Genomic DNA, 19,637 nt, shown 5'->3' on the forward strand with positions numbered 1-19,637 from the left:
GTGACGTCATTTTCCGCAGAGACAGCTGATTCAGCGAGGCTTCCGCTCCTTCGCTAAACAGCTCTTGACTGCATGTTGGTGGAGAAACGGTGAAAAACGATTTTAGTTTATTAAAGACGAGGCAGTATGTGGCACAGGGAAAGAATACCGCTGCTACTGGCTTTCGTCCAGTCTGTACTCGTCGTAGGGTGGTGTTTTACTGAAATGGAAGCGGGGCCTGGCGCAGCTATGTCGACGCAGACTAACGGAGATCGGTTCAAAATCGAAGGAAGAGCGATAGTTCCCGGAGTGAAAACACAAGACTGGGTCTCCACGGCTAGAGTGCTAGTAGATGGTGAAGAACATGTGGGATTTTTGAGGTAAGAAATATCCATAGTTCATTGGATAACTAGCTAGCATGGTACGTGCTACAATACGTGCTAATGCAAAGACAGAAGGAAGAGCTAATGCTACTTTTACGTAAGTAGCATTAGCACCTAGCCGTTGCTAGCTGGTGGTTAGGGTCAAACTCGAAGTCAAACCCGATAACGACTGCATCTGCCTGTGGCAGATGGCAGGTACCAAATGTTGTAGATCATGCACAGCTTTCCTTTTGTAACTCTTGTCCGAGTGTCAATCAATTAGCGTTTCATTTCAACATGAGGCCTTTTTGGTCCTACTGCAGCGGTAACCACAACACAAAACGTCCACAAGAGACTTGTGTATATATAATCTATTATGTTTCCACAGCTAGCATATGTTTATGAGAAAACACCAGTACTAGCACTGGTTTGCTGCACAAACGTGTGTTGAACATATTATAACATATTACACACATACTCAAACATATTATTAAGCATGTTCTATAGTATTTATTTGTCACGTGTGTAGTAATGGACAAATAAACATAATATATCATGTTATTTAACCCTGTTATCTTTAACCATGTTACCGTATCATCCGTAATAAAATAATCATTCGTGTTCTTCTTAGCTCACAAGGGTTTAATCGATTGTCTTAGCAATAGTTTTAATTATTGTATGACTAGTGTACAGTAGTGTATTTCACCAAAGATGCGAGTATAAATGATGGCTAATACATACATTTGTCTGTGATAAAAGTATAAATTCAAGGATATTGGATGGAACACACTTAGAAAGAGATTCTAAGGTTCTTGTTTTTATAAATGCATTATTATTAGCAGAAGAAGTAGTGGCATTAGTAGTGTTGTGTTTTATGTGTCTCACTGTTACATCCCTACTGGCTCTATTAGTATATCAAATTATGTACATAGATTGTGCCCAAAGGAATGATTTTGATGAAGACAAATTTTGTTTACTGTTTTGTTTTTTCAGGCACATAAAGGGTATAGAAGTAGTCACTTTTAACTATGCAACTATAACAAAATGTATTTAAAAAAAATAAGTCTCAGATTATTCAGTTATCACTATATTTTTATTTTTAATAGGTTATTTGCATCACAGAATGTAACAATGCATGTATATAAGAAACTCATAATTTGCGCGTGAAAAGAAGAATAAGCACACACATCCATACATATGCAATAATACTAAGTGCAATAATCCTTTCTGTCATCGTTGTATTTTTACTCAGTTGTATATAGTATTTGTATTTGTATTCTATTTTTATCTTATTGTATATTTATTTTATTTTATTCTACTGTATATAGTATTTTATTTTATTCTATTCTGTACAGTTGTGTACTGTATTTATTCTTATTGTATTCTAATTTTTGCCTCATAACTTTTGCACTGTCCACTTCCTGCTGTGACAAAACAAATTTCCCACGTGTGGGACTAATAAAGGTTATCTTATCTTATCTTATCTTATCTTATCTTATCTTATCTTATCTTATTAAGTTCAAATTTCAACTTAATAAGCATACTACTTGAATTCTTAGATACTTATACACCTAATTAGTAGGGGTGCAACGATATTCGTATCGATATTGAACCGTTCATACAGTGCTTTCGGTTCGGTACGCATATGTATCGAACAATACAACATTTGTAATTTATTTTATCAACTTTCCTTCTGACGATGCTGTCTGTGTGGAGCGCTCAGTGAATCTGCGTTCGACTACTCTGCCTAGGCTGCACTGTCGAGCGCAGATCCACTGAGTGCTCAACACAGACAGCATAGAAAGAAGGAAGAGCGCAGGGCACCTCCCCCACCCTCATTCAGATCTGGCGTTTGGAATTATTTTGGTTTTCATGTGAGGTATGACCCTGAAGGTAAGCGAGTCATGGACTAAAGTAAAACAGTATGTTGGATGTGCCATGTAATGCTCAATTACATGGGTGGGAACTAGTGTGTTAGCGCAGTTAGCTCGTTAACGTGTTGGCCGTCTAGCCCCATGCACGGGGCGATCGGCGGTAGCTCGTTAACGGAGATTTGCCGTGTTGTGGCGTTAAGGTCATTTCAACGAGATTAACCTGAAAGCACTAGTGGGAACACAACGAATATGACTGCACATTTACGCCGACATCATCCTAGTGCAAAGACCAAAACAACAAGCATGCTACTAACTTTAGCCGAGTCATTTAGACAGCTGTTAGCACATGATTCTCCTTATGCTGCTGAGAATATAGCCCGGAAGAAGCGGATAGTATAGCTTTTATTTTGGAAAGAGCCATTTCTCTGTAATAAACTCTCTTTTCCAAAGATGAGTGATTCCTCAATCAGATACAGGGCTTGCAATATCGCTAGCCCGACGTCCTGGGGCTAGCGATTTTTTTCAGTCGGGCTACCAAAATCTATCTCTTCCCTGCCCGTCGGGCTATTGTAGGAAGGAAAAATATATGTCAATGCTTTTGCATTCTTTCAGAAATGTAGCTGGGTAATTATGTTATTGGCATCGGTGAGCCACTGTCAATATGTGACATATTGAAATCGCGTTTGAATTTGCGCTTGTTTTTTTGCTTTCACTTTGCAATCGTGCGAACTGTGTATAGAGAGCGACAGCACTGATCTGTGAGTGATGATAATTTGTGCACCAATTCCTCTGACATGGTCTTATTAATCGTTACCTTACTATGCAAACATGACAAGTGAAATCTCCTGCAGCTTAAACATGTGAGAGGTTGATCGCGCAGAGAATCGCTGAGCTTATGTGAGTGCGTGTGTAAAAGCAGCAGGATATATATTTGACTACGATGACCTGGATGACTGAGAACCTTCACAGACAGATATATATTTTAGTTCTGCTGAGCCAAATAAGACAGGTCGGGGTGAAGAAGTGACAGCCAAAGAAAAGCTTACCACAAAACGGAGAAGTTATGACAAATCAGACTATAAGGCAAAAAGAAAGTGCAGCTTTATGGTTTCATGGACAAAAGAATTTCTGTGGCTGCAATATGATGAGCTATATAACCAGGGCTGCACATAAGTGGTCCGCAGGTGCGCATTCGCTGTCAAAATAAAAAACACGCACAAGGGTTAGGGTTAAATTTAAAAACTGTACTTTTGAGTTAAAATATATATTTATAATTTTAATAAATGACAAATTAAAAAGGCATGAACATTTTTTTGTATCGAAAAAATATCGAACCGTGACACCAAAGTATCGAACCGAACCGAACCGTGAATTTTGTGTATCGTTGCACCCCTACTAATTAGGTGACCTTTGTAGATGTCCCACTTTCAGATATTTAATTGAAAATTTTTATTGACTGGCAAGACCTTTAACGTTTTTACCACATTTGTTTATTTATTTGTCTTAACCATTTGTATTTCTGCTTTAGTAAGATAGTTTGATAATACTTTGCTATTTAGTTCATTCTCCATTTATTTCAGGATTAATATTTTAGACGAACTTTAGGTTGAACTAATATAGGTGTACCTTTTTTTAAATTATAAGCAGCTGCTGTCTTGAAAAAATTGCTTTATGTTTTTGTTACAGAACCGATGGGAGTTTTGCTGTGAACGATGTCCCCTCTGGGTCGTATGTTGTTGAAGTTGTTACTCCCACCTATAGATTTGAAGCTGTCCGTGTTGATATCACATCCAAGGGTAAAATGAGGTATGGCCACTATAGTGAAAAACACAAAACTTGCAAAAATTAGCGGTTGGCCTGTGGCAACTCTGACCCACTGAAGCAATGTGTGATTTCACAGAGCGCGACTTGTGAATTACATCAAAACGTCAGAGGTAATTCGCCAGCCATACCCTCTTCAGATCAGGAGTAGTGGACCTCACAGCTACTTTATGAAGCGAGAAACCTGGGGCTGGACAGACTTCCTTATGAACCCAATGGTAAGAAAATGCGTTGATTAAGTGGGAATTGCATGTGTATGTCACAAAAGAAACATTTCCTAGGATCCCACCATTATCCTAATACTCTGATTAAACATATGCTTTCTACCATTTGTACTGTTAGAGTCCATTGGCTGTAGCCCCATTTAGAGAACTACAGATGTTAATTAATTTTGATAAGCTGGTGCACAATATTGACGATAATGAACAGAAGTTTCATGACCATGAAGTCACATTTCCATTCCTTACAGTGACCTTTTTTACTCATTTCTACTGCATATTTTTATACTTATGAACTCTTGAGCAGCTTTCTATCAATCAGAGTTGAAAATAAACCTGATTTATCCCGGGTAGTACAGGCCATCCACTGTCTGACACAAGCTTTTTTTTTTTGCTTTTCTTTTTTTTTTTAGCTCCTTTCCTTTTTAAGGTTGCGTTTTCCTTATGCCAAACTTTTTTTCTTGATTGGATGGCCCACAAACTCAAAAAGAGAATATTGGGCTTCTGTGCTGACAGATAAAACCGTTGAAAAAAAGGAACTGTAAAAACAAGTTGTCAAAGAAGATTGCATCTGAATTTGTTACATGTCATTTAATGTCTTTGTTGCTCCTGCAGGTTATGATGATGGTTCTGCCCCTGCTTATCATTGTTTTGCTACCCAAAGTGGTCAACACCAATGACCCAGAGATGAGAAAGGTATGTTCATTGTGCTGTGTCTCTGAGCTAAATAGAAGAAACAACAGACGTTGTGATGTTTTAAATCCTAACCCTATCCTTGTCTCCTTTTGAATTGCTTATTGTGGTAAAGTGCTAACTGTAACAGATGTGACTGATTGTGATACATTTTTAACATCAGAGAGAACATTGAGTCTGTACACAGCCTTTCTCTCTCCAAAAACAGCTGTTCATTCTCTGCCTCCCTTTCTTTACAGGAAATGGAGCAGTCCATGAACATGCTGAACCCCAACCCTGAGCTTCCTGATGTCTCTGAGCTCATGACCAAGCTCTTCTCTGGCTCCAAAGGCTCCAGCAAGGCAGGCAGCAGCAGCAAAGGCACCAGGCCAGCTGCCAAGAGGAGGTAGTACTGTACATGCCTCCTAAAAATCCACCTAAAAAGAAAAAAGCTTGATTTATGTCATGGAAGCAAGGTTTTAAAGTGTCATTTTCTCTCTCTCTCTCTCTCTCTCTCTCTCTGGGTTTATTGTACAGATTTCATTAATATTAGATGTTTTGAGCACATCTGGATTTCTAATATGCTATTACGAACTGAGCAAAATTTTTTTTTTTCCTAGGTTTTTTTTCTCATACTGCACTGATAACATTTGTTGCGAAAGCTGTTATTCTTAATTTGCGCGATACTTTCTACAGGTGACCCTACTACTCATCAGTCTTTTCTGTGCTAAAACCTCCATTGTATATTTTCCACTGCTGCTACTTCCACTACCTGAAAGAGAGCATATATACACAATTCAGAGATTTTCTTGTTTAAGTAACTTCAGTAATACGACTGTGAATGAAGAGAAATTGAATTTTAAGGCAGATAAATTCTTATTTAAAAACCTAGATAAATAAATTGCCATGGTATATGACAGCTGTGTTTTTATTTCACACCATTCATTTCTTTGAGTGAACACGTGACTTTCTCATTTTATGAATTGTGGTGAACTGTATGGTTAGAATTCACACGCTGTACATTATGTGCCTGAGGTGTAAAAATTAAAATGATAATCACTGGAAGTACAAAGAGAGAAATGTATGGTTGCTTTTTAAAAGCTCTACAAAGTGTAACTGGTTTTACTTTGTAATAAAATAGACATTAAAGTCCATAGTAAAATCATTATTGTAGAATGTGTTAGCACTGGCTGACAGGACGTGTTTTAAAATGAAACAATAATGAGTAATGTTATTAAATATAGAGACCGCTCAGCTCAAGGTTGAGTCACTAGCTTTCTCCTGAACTTTGAGCCAAATATGTTCATCATCAGCATTTATCTATTTGTTGAGGAGATAGTCCTTTTGGCACAAAAGCTCCGTTGTTGCTATGGTTTTGATTTTGGCTTCAAAGTTACCCAGAAGTGAGAAAGAGTGGGTTTTTGTTTTGTTTGCATCATATGCATCTATGCAAGATTATATTTACTGTATATTCCTGCTGTTTCACTGATCAGTGCTTAGCAGTGGTAACACAAAAAGATGAATTACCTTGTCTTCCCTTTTTCAGGGGAAAACATTCTGGCGCATCAAGGTAGGAGAAGCATGTGGGTCAATACAAGCAAAAGAAACAAGTTTGCTGGCTGTGTTCCAAATAACTGCTTAAGCTTTTGAGTCTTAGTGTTATGCACGAGGGCCCGCTGGGCACAATCACTGTCGATAATAACCACAGGGCTCAAAAAATGCTTTAAAGTCAGATCAGATGTTTATGATGCACAGAATGTGTTTTGGTGAGAAGTAGTGAATATAAATATAATCTAAAAGTTATCTCTCAAGCACAGAGTAGACGAAAAGCGTCGTGAATTAGGTCAACTTGCATGCAGTTGCATCTTTTTCCAGGGATACCCCGTCCACAGGTAAATGGAGATGGTGTGACACAATTTAAAATCAGTCGTTTTCATCAAATCGCCTTTTTCCAAGGTTAAGAATGAGTTGCTGTGTGAAGAATGCGCATGACAGCGTCCTGTAGATTACTCATGCTAAATGAGTTAAGTGAAAGCATCAAAATAAAAGAACGCTTGTTTTCCCTAATATTTTCCAAAGTTTCAATCATCACTGTGGCTCTTAGACCAAAGCAATTTAGTTCTTATTTTGACTCTAAATGTTTTATTTAAAAGCTAGAGCTAAACTGCTAAAAACTCATTTTTACCAAATGGGTGCAAATATTAACCAAACACTATTTTCAGCTGCATTTTGGTGTTTTAGGGTTTCACGGTTGCATTTTGTATTTGAGATTAAAGAGAAACTACAGTACCAGAGTTCATTCAGCACATATACAAGCCTATTTCTGCCACTGGAGGGGAAAGGGAAAAAAATGCCACCCATAATTTAAAATTTGGGGTTATCTCAAAATTTTAACTAAAGTTTCATATTATTTCCTGAATTCTGACGTATTTATTTTGAAAGTTTGAGTTGGTAAGTTAAGATCTCGAGATACCGAACTCAAAATTTTCAAACAATGATCCAATATTTTGACTTGTTGGGGACAAAAAATGTTTTTTTTCCAGTGGTGAAAACGAGCTTCCATAAATAAAGGTGAGTTCTCCAGGGAAATAGTTTTTTATTAGTGTTTCAGTGACATCACAGGTCAACTGAGCTTTATCAGACTGTGAAAACGCCGAGTCCTGTTAATGAGATCAGTTAATTAATGGCTTTGTTCTTTTCATGTGGTGTTGCATTAGAGCAAAGAAACTCTCAATGCAGAACAACAGTGCTGACCTGGACTCTTGGGACCAGTAAAATCTCCGGTGACGTCGGGGATTTGTTTAGTGCCATGGCGTTGGTACATGGCACATTTGGGTAGTCAACCATTGGAGGATGGTAACGATTTGCTTCACCTCTCAAAGATGAATTATTGACAAATGAGACCGTCTTCAACATGTCTGTTGGTCATTAAATGTTTGCCTTGAAGTTTGTATTTTACTGTGTATATTATTACACAAAGACACAGAAGTGCAGACGGACAGTAAGCACAAGCGCCTTCACAAAGGAATCTTTGCTGCTATGAGCAGAACAAAAGGCACAGAGTTCAGATCAGAAAGATACATTTAACATTACATCATAATAGACAAAAAAGTGAAATAATTTACAACATCACTCATCTTTTTACAGCAAAAAGAAGACAAGAGGTGTCCATAACAATCTTAATCTCATATTACTAGTGTTAAACTAATGCAACTGTAAATGCACATAAATGTACCGATTAGCCCTTATACACATGATCAAATATCAACAAGATAGAAAACAGAGGAAAAGACATTCACTGAACAATAATATACTGTAAACAATTTACATTCACCATTTGTGAAGTGTAAAATCCGACACAATCTGTGAAATATGTTATTCCTGTTACAGATTTGTTTTGAAATATGTGAGCTTATGCTATGTCATTTATACACAGTGCAAGAGTATAAAGGAGAATTATGAATTGTGTGAGGTTGAAAGGATAGGATCAGAGATTTTGACTCCAGGATATTTTACTAAAAAAGATTGTTACAACTGTAATCAGGCTTGAGACAGGCTTGCCATTGAAGGAGGGGCCGTGGTTGTTGCTTGGGCCACTGGTTTGGAAAGAATACTATTTTATTACCATGTTTGATTTTTAATTTTTATTTGGTTTATTAACCAGTGAACCAGTTGTAGTTGCTGCTTTGCAGCCACTGACAGCTACTTCAAGGTACTTCTGCAAATGTCCCCAAATGCAAACAAATACATAATGTTAAAAAATAATAATAATTCACTGTTTAAATGACAATACAAGACTTTAAAACAGAATGACAGTCGACATTCCTGGAGTTGGAAGTTCAACTAGAGGAAGAGTTACCATCTTTACTGGACGTTTTAAAGTTGCAGTCTTTTCAACACAAAATAACCCATTTTGGAGATGGTTACCATTGCTCCACAATCTCAAGGGAGGGAGGAATTTTATTTTATTTATTTTGCAGGTGTCCCCTTGCAGAAGTTACAGTTCATGTGTAAATTATAAACACAGCTTATTTATTATCTTGTAAATTAGCTATATTGAAAATGATTGTAATCCTGGTGATGTTGGCAGAACTAAGCGCTTTACTCTGTTTACTATATAAACATCTAATAAGCAGGTCACAGAGGATCACAATATAGATGCAAATAGAAAACAGGTTAGAAGTCCAGTAGTAGAAGCTGCTATGTAAACAGATGATAAAGGACAATATAGCTGGGTTTGGAATTATGTCTTCAAATGAAGCTAGGGCAGCTGTGAACAATTTAAAAGTCCTTAGCCTAAAAATATCATCAGTATGGTGTTTAACAGTGTAACTGAATACCTGACATCACTTTTTACAAATTCCTTAAAAATGTAAAGTAAAAGCAGGTTTTGTAGTTAAATGAGCGACTCGATATTGGGGGAACTACAGACATCAGACTTTTATAGTGTTTAACAGTCTCAAAGGATAAAAATTCATTTAAAAATAAATATTGACCCAATTTTGTTTTTCATTCTTACATTGTCAGAAAAAAAGACACATTTTGCAATTCATTAATGATTTCCTGCCTGTCCACAGGTACTGAAAACAGAAAACAAGACAAATTAAAAAAAAAAAAAAATGTGTACAAGAGATATCAGTGCAGCGTACCAAGAGCAGGTTTTGAGATTGTCTGTGTTACGAACATCTTCTAGTTAACATTTCTTAATTCTTTTTAATAACTGTGGGTCTCGAAAAGCGCTATATAAATGCAATCCATTATTATTATTATGATAAAGTTAGTATGAGTTGAGCAAGCAGTTTACACACTGCCACAAAATCAGACTGGACAAAGGGATTAATAAACACGCATAACAGCGCCTCACCTTATTGATGTAGGTCAGAAAGACTTGATAGAAGACAAAGTGTCTGACACCCGTTACATAAAGCCATAACAACCTTTACACCGGATTTATTTCCTTCTGTACTTTTTGTTTCTTCTGCTTTTTTTTTTTTTTGCCTTATGTAAATGTCACTTTTTTCTTGCAATAAAAGTGTTGACTGTTTAGTCATAATATATGTTATGTACCATATATTTTAGTGTCTGAGTACATTTAGATCTCAGTTGCAAAGGGATAGCAGTATTGCCCATATGGAGAGGAAGGATATGGGAGTGTAAGTATATTACAAATATTTAAATGTGTGCGCCATTAACTCGTTTTGAACTATTAATGACAGGAGTTGAAAGAGAGATATATCTCATTGCTGACTTTCCTATTCTTGTAACAAAAACAACAACAACAAAAAAAACAACAACTAGTGCCTGTATTACCCACCATACAACTTAACCAAAAACAGTTTTGTCCATGTCACACAGCCATTAGCCTACAGAAGTTTGATAAGATCACTTGTTTCTAAACTCAACACCCCTTAGACATCTAAAACGGACGCTGACTCAAGTGATATGATGTAGCACAAGGCAGTTTATCAGACTTCATACTAGGGCTGTCATGATATCACGTTTCTGCATGATTATCGTGACCAAAAAACAACAAAAACAAAGATTCACAATATTGCTATTATCACGATATCTATTAAAAATAGCAATAATTCTATCATTCAAATTAATCAGTAACTTTGTTTATTGTGTCTTTTTTACATTAATTAACCTCACAAATGCATTCAGGTGGCAATAGAGTCTAAATCCATATAACTATACAAAAGCATACAAAAAGAACAAATACACAATTATTTATGATTATCATACATGCATTATTAGCACAATGTTGATATTTCATTTTTTAAACATCACGGACAGCCCTACTTCACGCAGCTCCCTCAGCGGCCATGCAATCTGTAGGTCTGTAATCAGACTTTAATGTGTAGAAGCAGTGGTATATCGCTTCAAGACCGACTAGAAAACATCTGAACCTGTTCGTTAACCTTTAATTATGTGAGAATGTGCAGACACCTTTCTTTCTTATAACAGCAGACGTTTAGGCGCTTCATCAGGCTCAGCTCATTTTGAACCAGCAGATATTTTAACACAAAAATCACATGTGGCACTTCATGCTGAAGAAGACCACTGACTACTGTATATGTCAAGAAAATCCAACAAAGTGGACAAAAGTAAGTCTGGTGTAATATTGCAGGGACACATTAAGTCATTTTATTGTTGACATTTGGGTTTTGTCCACCCCAGTATAGCTTATCCTCACCTCTCCTCCTCTTCCTCCACTGACACAGCAGAAGCATGCGGAACGTCTTCTGGAAGGTCTTGTTGCAAAGAGCGTAGCACATTGGGTTGATGGTGCTGTTGACGTAGCACAGCCAGTAGCCCAGGTGCCACAGAGATGTCGGGATGCATTCGACACAGAAAGTAGAGATAAGCACCATGATGTTGTATGGCGTCCATGTCAGGATGAAAGCCAGGAGGATGGCGCTAAGAGTCTGGGCTGCTTTTTTCTCCTTCACCAGCACCATCCTCTTTCTCTTAGTAATCTGGTTCTTCAGGGCAGTGTCCATGGGTTTGGAGGTGGTGGAGGATGAGGAGGGGGAGGCATTTTTGGTGGGCAGCTCTGCTTCAAGGGGGCATGATGTTGCGCTCATAGGATTTCTGTTTTTACCCTTTGAGCCAAGTTTAAACCTATATGAGATACACTTTTTGCTGCTCTTTTTTTGAGGTGTGGAAAAATACTCATCTTCTGCATAATCAGTCACCTGTCCATTTTTATTAGTTTCTCCACTTCCTGGCTCTTTGAAGGATCCTTGTGGGGTTTCTACTGAAACGTGTTGTTCCTCTTCTTCTGAGGACGTGTAGCTATTAAAAGACGTGATCTGGTCTGCTTTTGCCCATGCCTCATCTGACCTCGTGGTAGTTTTTGTGGCATTACTTTGATTAGATGAGGACCAGGAGGCCTGACTCTGATCTCTTGGCTCTCGGGTGAAATGAAAACATGAATGAATAAGAGTTTTCTGTGGTTTAGCCCCCTCTGGAACATGTTCCTTTGTGAGCCCTTGCAGCTCTGCTAGATCTTTTGTCCGTTTTTGCGTCTCTTTGTAAATCCTGCAGTAAAGAATGGTCATAATAGAGACTGGGATGTAGAACGCAGCAATGGCTGTCCCAAATGTGATGACGGGCTCTGTTAAAAACTGGATTTGGCACTGGTCCATTTGCACTTTTCTCTCTCCTACAAAGTACTGCCAGCACAGAATGGGTGGAGCCCAAAGGACAAATGACACCAACCATGCCAGACCAATCATAATGGCAGCCCTCTTTGGAGTCCTCTTTGCCCTGTATGTCAGTGGCCTTGTAATGGAGAAGTATCTGTCAAAACTGATAACAAGTAAGTTCATAACTGAAGCATTGCTGGCTACATAATCTACTGCTAGCCAGAGGTCACATGCAAGGTTCCCCAGGGACCAGTAACCCATTAGTATATATGTGGTATACAGGTTCATGGATAAAACTCCTATGATGAGGTCTGCAAACGCCAGACTCAGTAGGTAGTAGTTGTTTACAGTTTTAAGTTGACTGTTTACTTTAAAGGACAGCATAACTAGCACATTACCAACTATTGTTATCAGGCTGACAATGGCCGACACCGTGGCGATGGTTATAGCCTCCCAAAGGCTGTGAGGAGCAGCGGAGACTTGTGAAGTGTTGCCAAAAGTACTGTTTGAAGCATCCATTACGGTTTGTTACAGAGCTGTGTTACTGTTGGAAAATATCTCTTTGTAGCCTCATGCGGATTCAGCAGTTACCTGCAATGAAAAGAGAACAGCAATGAGATATAATTACACACAGAGATGTTTTTAATGAGTTAGCACAATTCACTTTTGATCAGAGTGACGGTAGCTTACTTAGATTTTTAACTTGTATACGTAGTTCGTAAAAAGCGTTACAGATTTATTGTAATCTAAGTATAATATTTATACGGTAGAATAAAACATTAGGTTCATCATTATATATGTGTGTGTGCATGTAATGTATTATAAAATTCTATATGTCATTAATAATAATAATAATACTATATATTATAATACATATAATATAATAATATATGCAGTATTTATTTGCTTATAACTTCTAGTTGACATAGAGTTTCTTCATTAAGAATATATAAAACATTCAAACGTGAAAAGTTAATTATTTTTATATGGTACTGATAGATATTCATTTAGCCAAATTGAGGCCAGGAACTATCAAATCAAAACAATTTTGCCGTGGGATATCATTGGGTGTAACACCCATTTCAACTGTGAGGCGTCACACGCTCAGCTGTCCGGCCACTGTTGACAGTAATGGAAGGTAGAGTAACCAGAGGCAGTGGGAGAAGAGGTGGCCGCGGTGGAAACGACGGCAACAGTTTTGGTGGTGAACGCCGAGGGAGAGGAGGCCACCACCGCGGGCGGGGTAAACGAGAACATCATCGCGGCCGTGGACGTGGAGGAGGCGCCCATGCTGCTGAATTCCATCAGCGGGTGAGAGAGAGCAGGGAATCCGAGTCCCCTTACGTTAGTCCTAAACTTTGTTGAAAAATATTTTTGAATCCTGTAGTTTACGTCACTGCGCTGACGCACACATTCACAGATGCTATTGCAAAGCTACATGGGATTACTTCTTCAATTCGGCCTAACTAAAACTCATTTCAGGGTGATAGTTAGGCAGTGTTATAGTTAGTCTGAGCAAAACAATCCCAGCAGCTGGTGCAAACTTTGAAATATAGCTATGTATTGAAATAATGTGCAAACTCACAGTAAGTTTCGAGTCAATATGCATTAGCTGACATGAGAAGTGTGCAAATATAAGCTAAATCCATCCATGCTTATTATTTGTTGTTCGTGCTATCGTCATCTAATAAATCCTACCAGCATGCACTGTATAGAGCTACACTGAGCCCTTTTACATGTGTCAACATTTTGATCAAGCTCTTGAAATTTTTCCCACAGCAATTTAACTTTGTCACTTTACAATCTGCCTGTCGATATGACCCTAGAGGCTGCAGTTGTTTTTCCACTGGGATGTTCAGACAGTTAATGCCCCTGCTGTGGTACCTACAGCAGTAGAAGAGAAACAATAGGGGCTCTGTGATTACAGTCATCAAAATCTCCCTTGGTTCGTTGGAGCTCTTGATTGCAATCATTTTCTCTGTTTTTTTGGTGCATCCATAGCTCTTTGATGATCTTGTTCAGAAGAAAGCACGGTTTTTCCATGGCAGTATTATGAAAAGATTTTTTTTGCAGATGTGTGAGATAGCGGGGATAAATGCGTTACTCAGGCAAACTTAATGAGTTCAGTTTTGGCAGTGATGTTTATTCTTTGTTTATACCTTCACCCAATTATGACGCTTAGCTACCAATTATAAATAAGAGCTATGTGCTAATGAACACTTTAAAAAAATTGTCTTTCAATTTGTGAAGCACAAAATGAATTATTATTTCTGTTGCAGGAAAATCATAGTGACAGTACTAAAGGTATGCAGTTTAGACTTTTTAAAAGTTAGAACAATTAGACTTCTTTCCAGACTGTTTTTTTGTTTTTGTTTTTTGTTTTTGCATTGTGATCTATAACACCAAAATTATTCACAGAAACCAGGATTTAAAATCTAAATATTGTGCTTTACATACATTCCCTAGCCAATAAACCCATAACAGACTCTGAAAAGTCTCTTCTGGTACTGGAGGAAAAAAAATACTTGCAGAGAAATTCAATTGAAATGGATGTTTCTATGCACATTTGTCAGGAATTTGCAAACATGTTTGGGATCTGTGTGTTTAGGCAGTCCTCCTGCAGTTTGCTAATAAAAGAGTACTTTCAGTATTAATTTATTGTTGCTTACTTCCTAAATTAATAGTTTAGTTGTGTTATTTTCCTAAAGCACAGGTGACATCTTAAAAATAAACAGATATTTAAATTACTTTGACTAGAAATAGAAACTCAGAAAATCCTCAAAGTGCCAGAGTTTGAATGAAGTTGGCATTTGTTCTTGAAATGGTAATTATAGAAATAGTTGCCAAAATTTTTTCCAGCTCAAAATCTTTTTTCTCCTAATTATTATAATTTTTTTTTTTGGTTTACAAAGGAATGGTCCCCAAATCCCACTGCAATATAAAATCACTTTTTTAGGTGTTTTTGTTTTCTTTTTTTTGTTACGTATTCTGGAACTGGGTTAGATTTAATTCAGAACTGCTTTAATTCTTTGAGATGATTTTGGGTTTGTGAGACAGTTTGTTATTCTACTGGATGCAGCCATCAGTTTGCTGGTGGGAGGCTGCTATACAGTTTGACATTCTTTGCTCTATTATTTTTACATTTGCCTTGAACAGGTTGAATAGGTGTACCCAATGAAGTGGCCGATGGATGTGCTACATATAAAAATGTTGTAGCAAGATGGATGCAAGAAATTTTCAGAGTATTGTTTATTTCTGTCCTAAGTTAATCATTTTCTTTAACCCAGCTCACCAATACTCCATTTAAATTGGTTAAAATGAACAGGTGGATAAAAGTATGTTTCAGATTAAGATGTTCTTCTGTTGCGTATAAGAATTTGGATCAGAGGACGCTCAACTTGAGTCTCTTAGCTGACAGATTTATTTTATCTAGCTATTCTTAAGATTTCTTGTCTGATTCTGCTTTCTGATTTTCTTGAGTGTCATATTGGTCATTGTATACCCTGCAATGTTCTCCTTCAGGACCAAGATGAAGGGGACAGTTATCAGGAGGACGATGATAGCACACAGGTGTTCTCCAGGAGGAAGCTGGAGTCAAACTGGGACCGGTACAAGGAGTCGGAGAGGCCAGAGCCGGATGATGACACGCCTACTCAGAGAGGAACAGACTTTCATGTGTTGCTGGCCTCAGCAGGTAAGATGTGACCACAAGATGTTGGAGGAGGATGTTTGTTTTACCAGCCACACCTGCAAAGCTCATACAGCCCACAACAGGAGGGATGGGTTTTACCTTTGACTTTGTTCTAGAAGCTTAAGTGATTAACAATCAGTCAGTTTTTTACGTTTTTATTTGATGCTTCACCATCACGCTTCACTTGGCACAAATAAATGTTGACTCAGTTTTTCTAAAGAGTGTTGACCTTTCGTGTGTGTTGTAGACTTAGTGCAAATACTCCACTGAGTCAAGTTGTAGTTTTCCAAAGTTGCCTCCGTTTCCTAATTAGCTAGAAATGTTTGCTGCTGTCCTTAGGGACTTTAATTGCTCTGTATGGACATTGCTGTCAGATAGCTGCATGGAGGATCCTTGTTTGTCTTGTTTGCTAATTTCAGCCTCAGTGGTCAGTGTCGGGGCCCCTGGGCTCTCTACAGTCTCTGATTCTGTTGCTGTTTCTTTCCCCCAAGGATCATAGTTAGGGAAGTTCAGTTTAATAAGAGCAGATCTCAAGTTTTTTCAGATATTTCCCTGATTCTCAGCCCCAGTGTCGAGCTGTCACGTTTAGCTTAATATTCAAGATTGTTTATAGTTGTGGTCAGAAGTTTAAGACTCATCATGGGCATGGATGTCATGACAATTTTGGGATTTTAATGATTTCTTTAAACTGTTCTTGGAATGATTGCACAGCATATAGTTTTAGTGAATTCAGAAGGCATACAGGCTCAAATATATGCATTCACTCATATCTTTCAGTTAGTATTGCATGAAGGTAGTACAATGTCTTTTAACTTGACAAGGCCTGTTAACTTTAGTTATCAGGACTGAGTATAAGTGATAGTTTCTCTTTGCCAGCAAATAAAGGATTTGTTTGACAGCACTTGCTGGACTGACCAATAAGAGCAATAGGAAAGTCCAAAGAACTCATTGAAAATCTAAGAAAGAGGACCATAGATTTACACATTTTGGGAAGATCTCTTGGAGCCTTTTTCTAACCAGTTGTATGTACGTGGCACACGTGTACAAGTGGCAGCACTTCTGCTATAATTTTGTTCGTATTTAACAAAATAAAAATGCAGACATATTAGTTTTTGACTGCTATTGAAAATTGTTCTCTTTACACAAACTCTCTGACTGAACTAATATGCAATCCCTGAACATGTTTGCACTCTCTGCTCATATTGCCTTCATATTAGGGCTGCACGATTTTGCATAAAATGAGAATCACGATTTTTTTTTTGCTTAGAATTGAGATCACGATTCTCTCACGATTTTCTTTTCCATTATAAATATTTATTGCACTTATTAACTGCACATCAACTTCGTAACAGTTGAGACTGAACATAAAAACAATAAATAAACATAAAAACAACAAATGTCTCACATTTTGTCGTTGCCGCAAAATGTTGTACCATCTCCACCGTTGCTCGACGCTGCGTGTATAGAGCAGGTAGTGCAACAATAGAAAAATAGTTGCGGGATGGCACTGTGTAGCGTTTGTCTAGGGTGTTCATCATTTTCCTAAATCCCTCGTTTTGCACAGTGTTGACGGGAGTCATATCTTTGGTCAGGTGATAAGTAATAGCCTCCGTAATTTCTTTGTGCCTGCGGGAGTTCGACGGGTATAGGGAAGCGCTGTATAAGGTTCCCGTTATTGGTGTTTGGGTGGTTGACCGGGACGGATTTTCTCCTGTCACTTTCTCGTCATCCCTGACGTGCTCTCCGTTGTTTTTTCCCTGCTAATTTTAGCAGCCAGCTTCTGTATCACGTGGTATAAGGCTCCGCCCTTGTCATTTGTTGAGCAGGAAGAGTGAGCGCTTGTTTTCATGCAGATTACGTCCCGGATCAAAATGCGGTACAATCGTCGTCTTCTTTTTTAAAAAATTTTTTAAAATCGTTGTCATTTGGAAATGAGATCGCACATAAGTATGAATTGAGATTGCGATTTTCTAACGATTAATTGTGCAGCCCTACTTCATATTAAATCATTTTTTGCTTTTTAAAGAAATTATTTTAACATTGCACTCAACAACAAACAATTCCTCGCTAACAAAAAAAGTAACTTCAAGGGCCAAATTGCATTATATTTCTTCAGGTCAATATACGGCCGCAAGTAGGGGTGATGTGGGCTGCAAGTGGCCCCGGGGTGCGAGTTTGAGACCCCTGGTCTAGAAGAAGTCTCAGACAGTCACCCTCAAAGGAGAGGAAATTGGTTTAAGAACAAACCAGAAACCACAAACACTCAAGCCTGCCATGAAATGGAAATTGCAGGAACACCACAGTGAAATGATTTGGCTACAAGGACAAAAGGTATTTTTGAAGGATTAAAGGGCAACCTTTTAAAACAAGGGTTGGGAACTCCAGGCCTCAAGTGCAGGTGTCCTGCAGGTTTTAGATGTGTCCTTGATCCAACACAGCTGATTTAAATGGCTAAATGACCTCCTCAACATGTCTTGAAGTTCTCCAGAGACCTGGTAATGAACTAATCATTTGATTCATGTGTGTTAACCCAGGGTGAGATCTAAAACCTGCAGGACACCGGCCCTTGAGGCATGGAGTTCCCCACCCCTGTTTTAAACCTAAGGGCACTGTACCAGCTGTAAGCATGGTGGCGATATCATCATGCTCTGAGGTTGCTTTGCTGCCAGTGGTACTGGTACATTGCACAAAGTGCATGGAATAATGAAGAAAAAGGATTGCCTTGAAATTCTTCAGTCTCATGTCAGATAGCACAGAGTTGGTTGTTTCAGTAGAACAATGATCCCAAACACACATCATAACTGGTTTTGGAAGGAATAACGTGGGCCAACATTAAGCTTCTGGAATGGCCTTCCCAAAACCCTGATCTCAATTGTATTGAAAATCTTTGAGCTGTGCTTAAAAGCCCGGTTCCTGCCAGGAAGACGACCAGTTTAAAGGAACTCTACCATGGACCGAGAGGGTGTTGACCTCTCAGTTCATATACAGTGGGGCAAAAAAGTATTTAGTCAGCCACCGATTGTGCAAGTTCCCCCACTTAAAATGATGACAGAGGTCAGTAATTTGCACCAGAGGTACACTTCAACTGTGAGAGACAGAATGTGAAAAAAAAATCCATGAATCCACATGGTAGGATTTGTAAAGAATTTATTCGTAAATTAGGGTGGAAAATAAGTATTTGGTCACCTCAAACAAGGAAAATCTCTGGCTCTCACAGACCTGTAACGTCTTCTGTAAGAAGCTTTTCTGTCCCCCACTCGTTACCTGTATGAATGGCACCTGTTTGAACTCATCATCTGTATAAAAGACACCTGTCCACAGCCGCAAACAGTCAGACTCCAAACTCCGCCATGGCCAAGACCAAAGAGCTTTCGAAGGACACCAGGAAAAGTATTGTAGACCTGCACCAGACTGGGAAGAGTGAATCTACAATAGGCAAGTAACTTGGTGTGAAAAAATCAACTGTGGGAGCAATCATCAGAAAATGGAAGACATACAAGACCACTGATAATCTCCCTCGATCTGGGGCTCCACGCAAGATCTCATCCCGTGGGGTCAAAATGATCATGAGAACGGTGAGCAAAGATCCCAGAACCACACGGGGGGACCTGGTGAATGACCTGCAGAGAGCTGGGACCAAAGTAACAAAGGTCACCATCAGTAACACACTACAACGGCAGGGAATCAAATCCTGCAGTGCCAGACGTGTTCCGCTGCTGAAGCCAGTGCATGTCCAGGCCCGTCTGAAGTTTGCCAGAGAGTACATGGATGATACAGCAGAGGATTGGGAGAATGTCATGTGGTCAGATGAAACCAAAGTAGAACTTTTTGGTATAAACTCAACTCGTCGTGTTTGGAGGAAGAAGAAT

General features: G+C 38.4%; 3 protein-coding genes across 3 annotated transcripts in view; 2 read left to right on the forward strand and 1 right to left on the reverse strand.

Annotated features, from left to right (window-relative positions):
- On the forward strand, window positions 1-9,981 carry emc7b (ER membrane protein complex subunit 7b). Its single transcript, XM_086264741.1, has 7 exons — window positions 1-359; window positions 3,902-4,021; window positions 4,116-4,254; window positions 4,870-4,950; window positions 5,187-5,332; window positions 6,473-6,496; window positions 7,644-9,981. The coding sequence occupies exons 1-7, from the start codon at window positions 127-129 to the stop codon at window positions 7,699-7,701; spliced, it is 801 nt and encodes a 266-aa protein (XP_086120867.1). The 5' UTR covers window positions 1-126; the 3' UTR covers window positions 7,702-9,981.
- Window positions 7,990-19,637, reverse strand: part of chrm5b (cholinergic receptor, muscarinic 5b) — a 22,320-nt gene continuing 10,672 nt past the window's right edge. The window contains exon 2 of the mRNA XM_086264739.1: window positions 7,990-12,668. Coding sequence (XP_086120865.1) covers window positions 11,064-12,596 — 1,533 coding nt within the window. The 5' untranslated portion in view covers window positions 12,597-12,668 and the 3' untranslated portion in view covers window positions 7,990-11,063. The remainder of the gene's footprint in view (window positions 12,669-19,637) is intronic.
- The window catches only part of aven (apoptosis, caspase activation inhibitor), a 42,454-nt gene continuing 35,976 nt past the window's right edge, over window positions 13,160-19,637 (forward strand). Inside the window, exons 1-2 of the mRNA XM_086264740.1 lie at window positions 13,160-13,388; window positions 15,600-15,771. Coding sequence (XP_086120866.1) covers window positions 13,209-13,388; window positions 15,600-15,771 — 352 coding nt within the window. The 5' untranslated portion in view covers window positions 13,160-13,208. The remainder of the gene's footprint in view (window positions 13,389-15,599; window positions 15,772-19,637) is intronic.

The sequence above is a fragment of the Aulonocara sp. 'chitande type north' Nkhata Bay genome, linkage group LG15 (genome assembly GCF_057382095.1).
Source record: "Aulonocara sp. 'chitande type north' Nkhata Bay isolate Kocher_YH1m ecotype deep benthic linkage group LG15, A_spYH_male_GT1.1, whole genome shotgun sequence".
NCBI classification, from domain to species: Eukaryota; Metazoa; Chordata; class Actinopteri; order Cichliformes; family Cichlidae; genus Aulonocara; species Aulonocara sp. 'chitande type north' Nkhata Bay.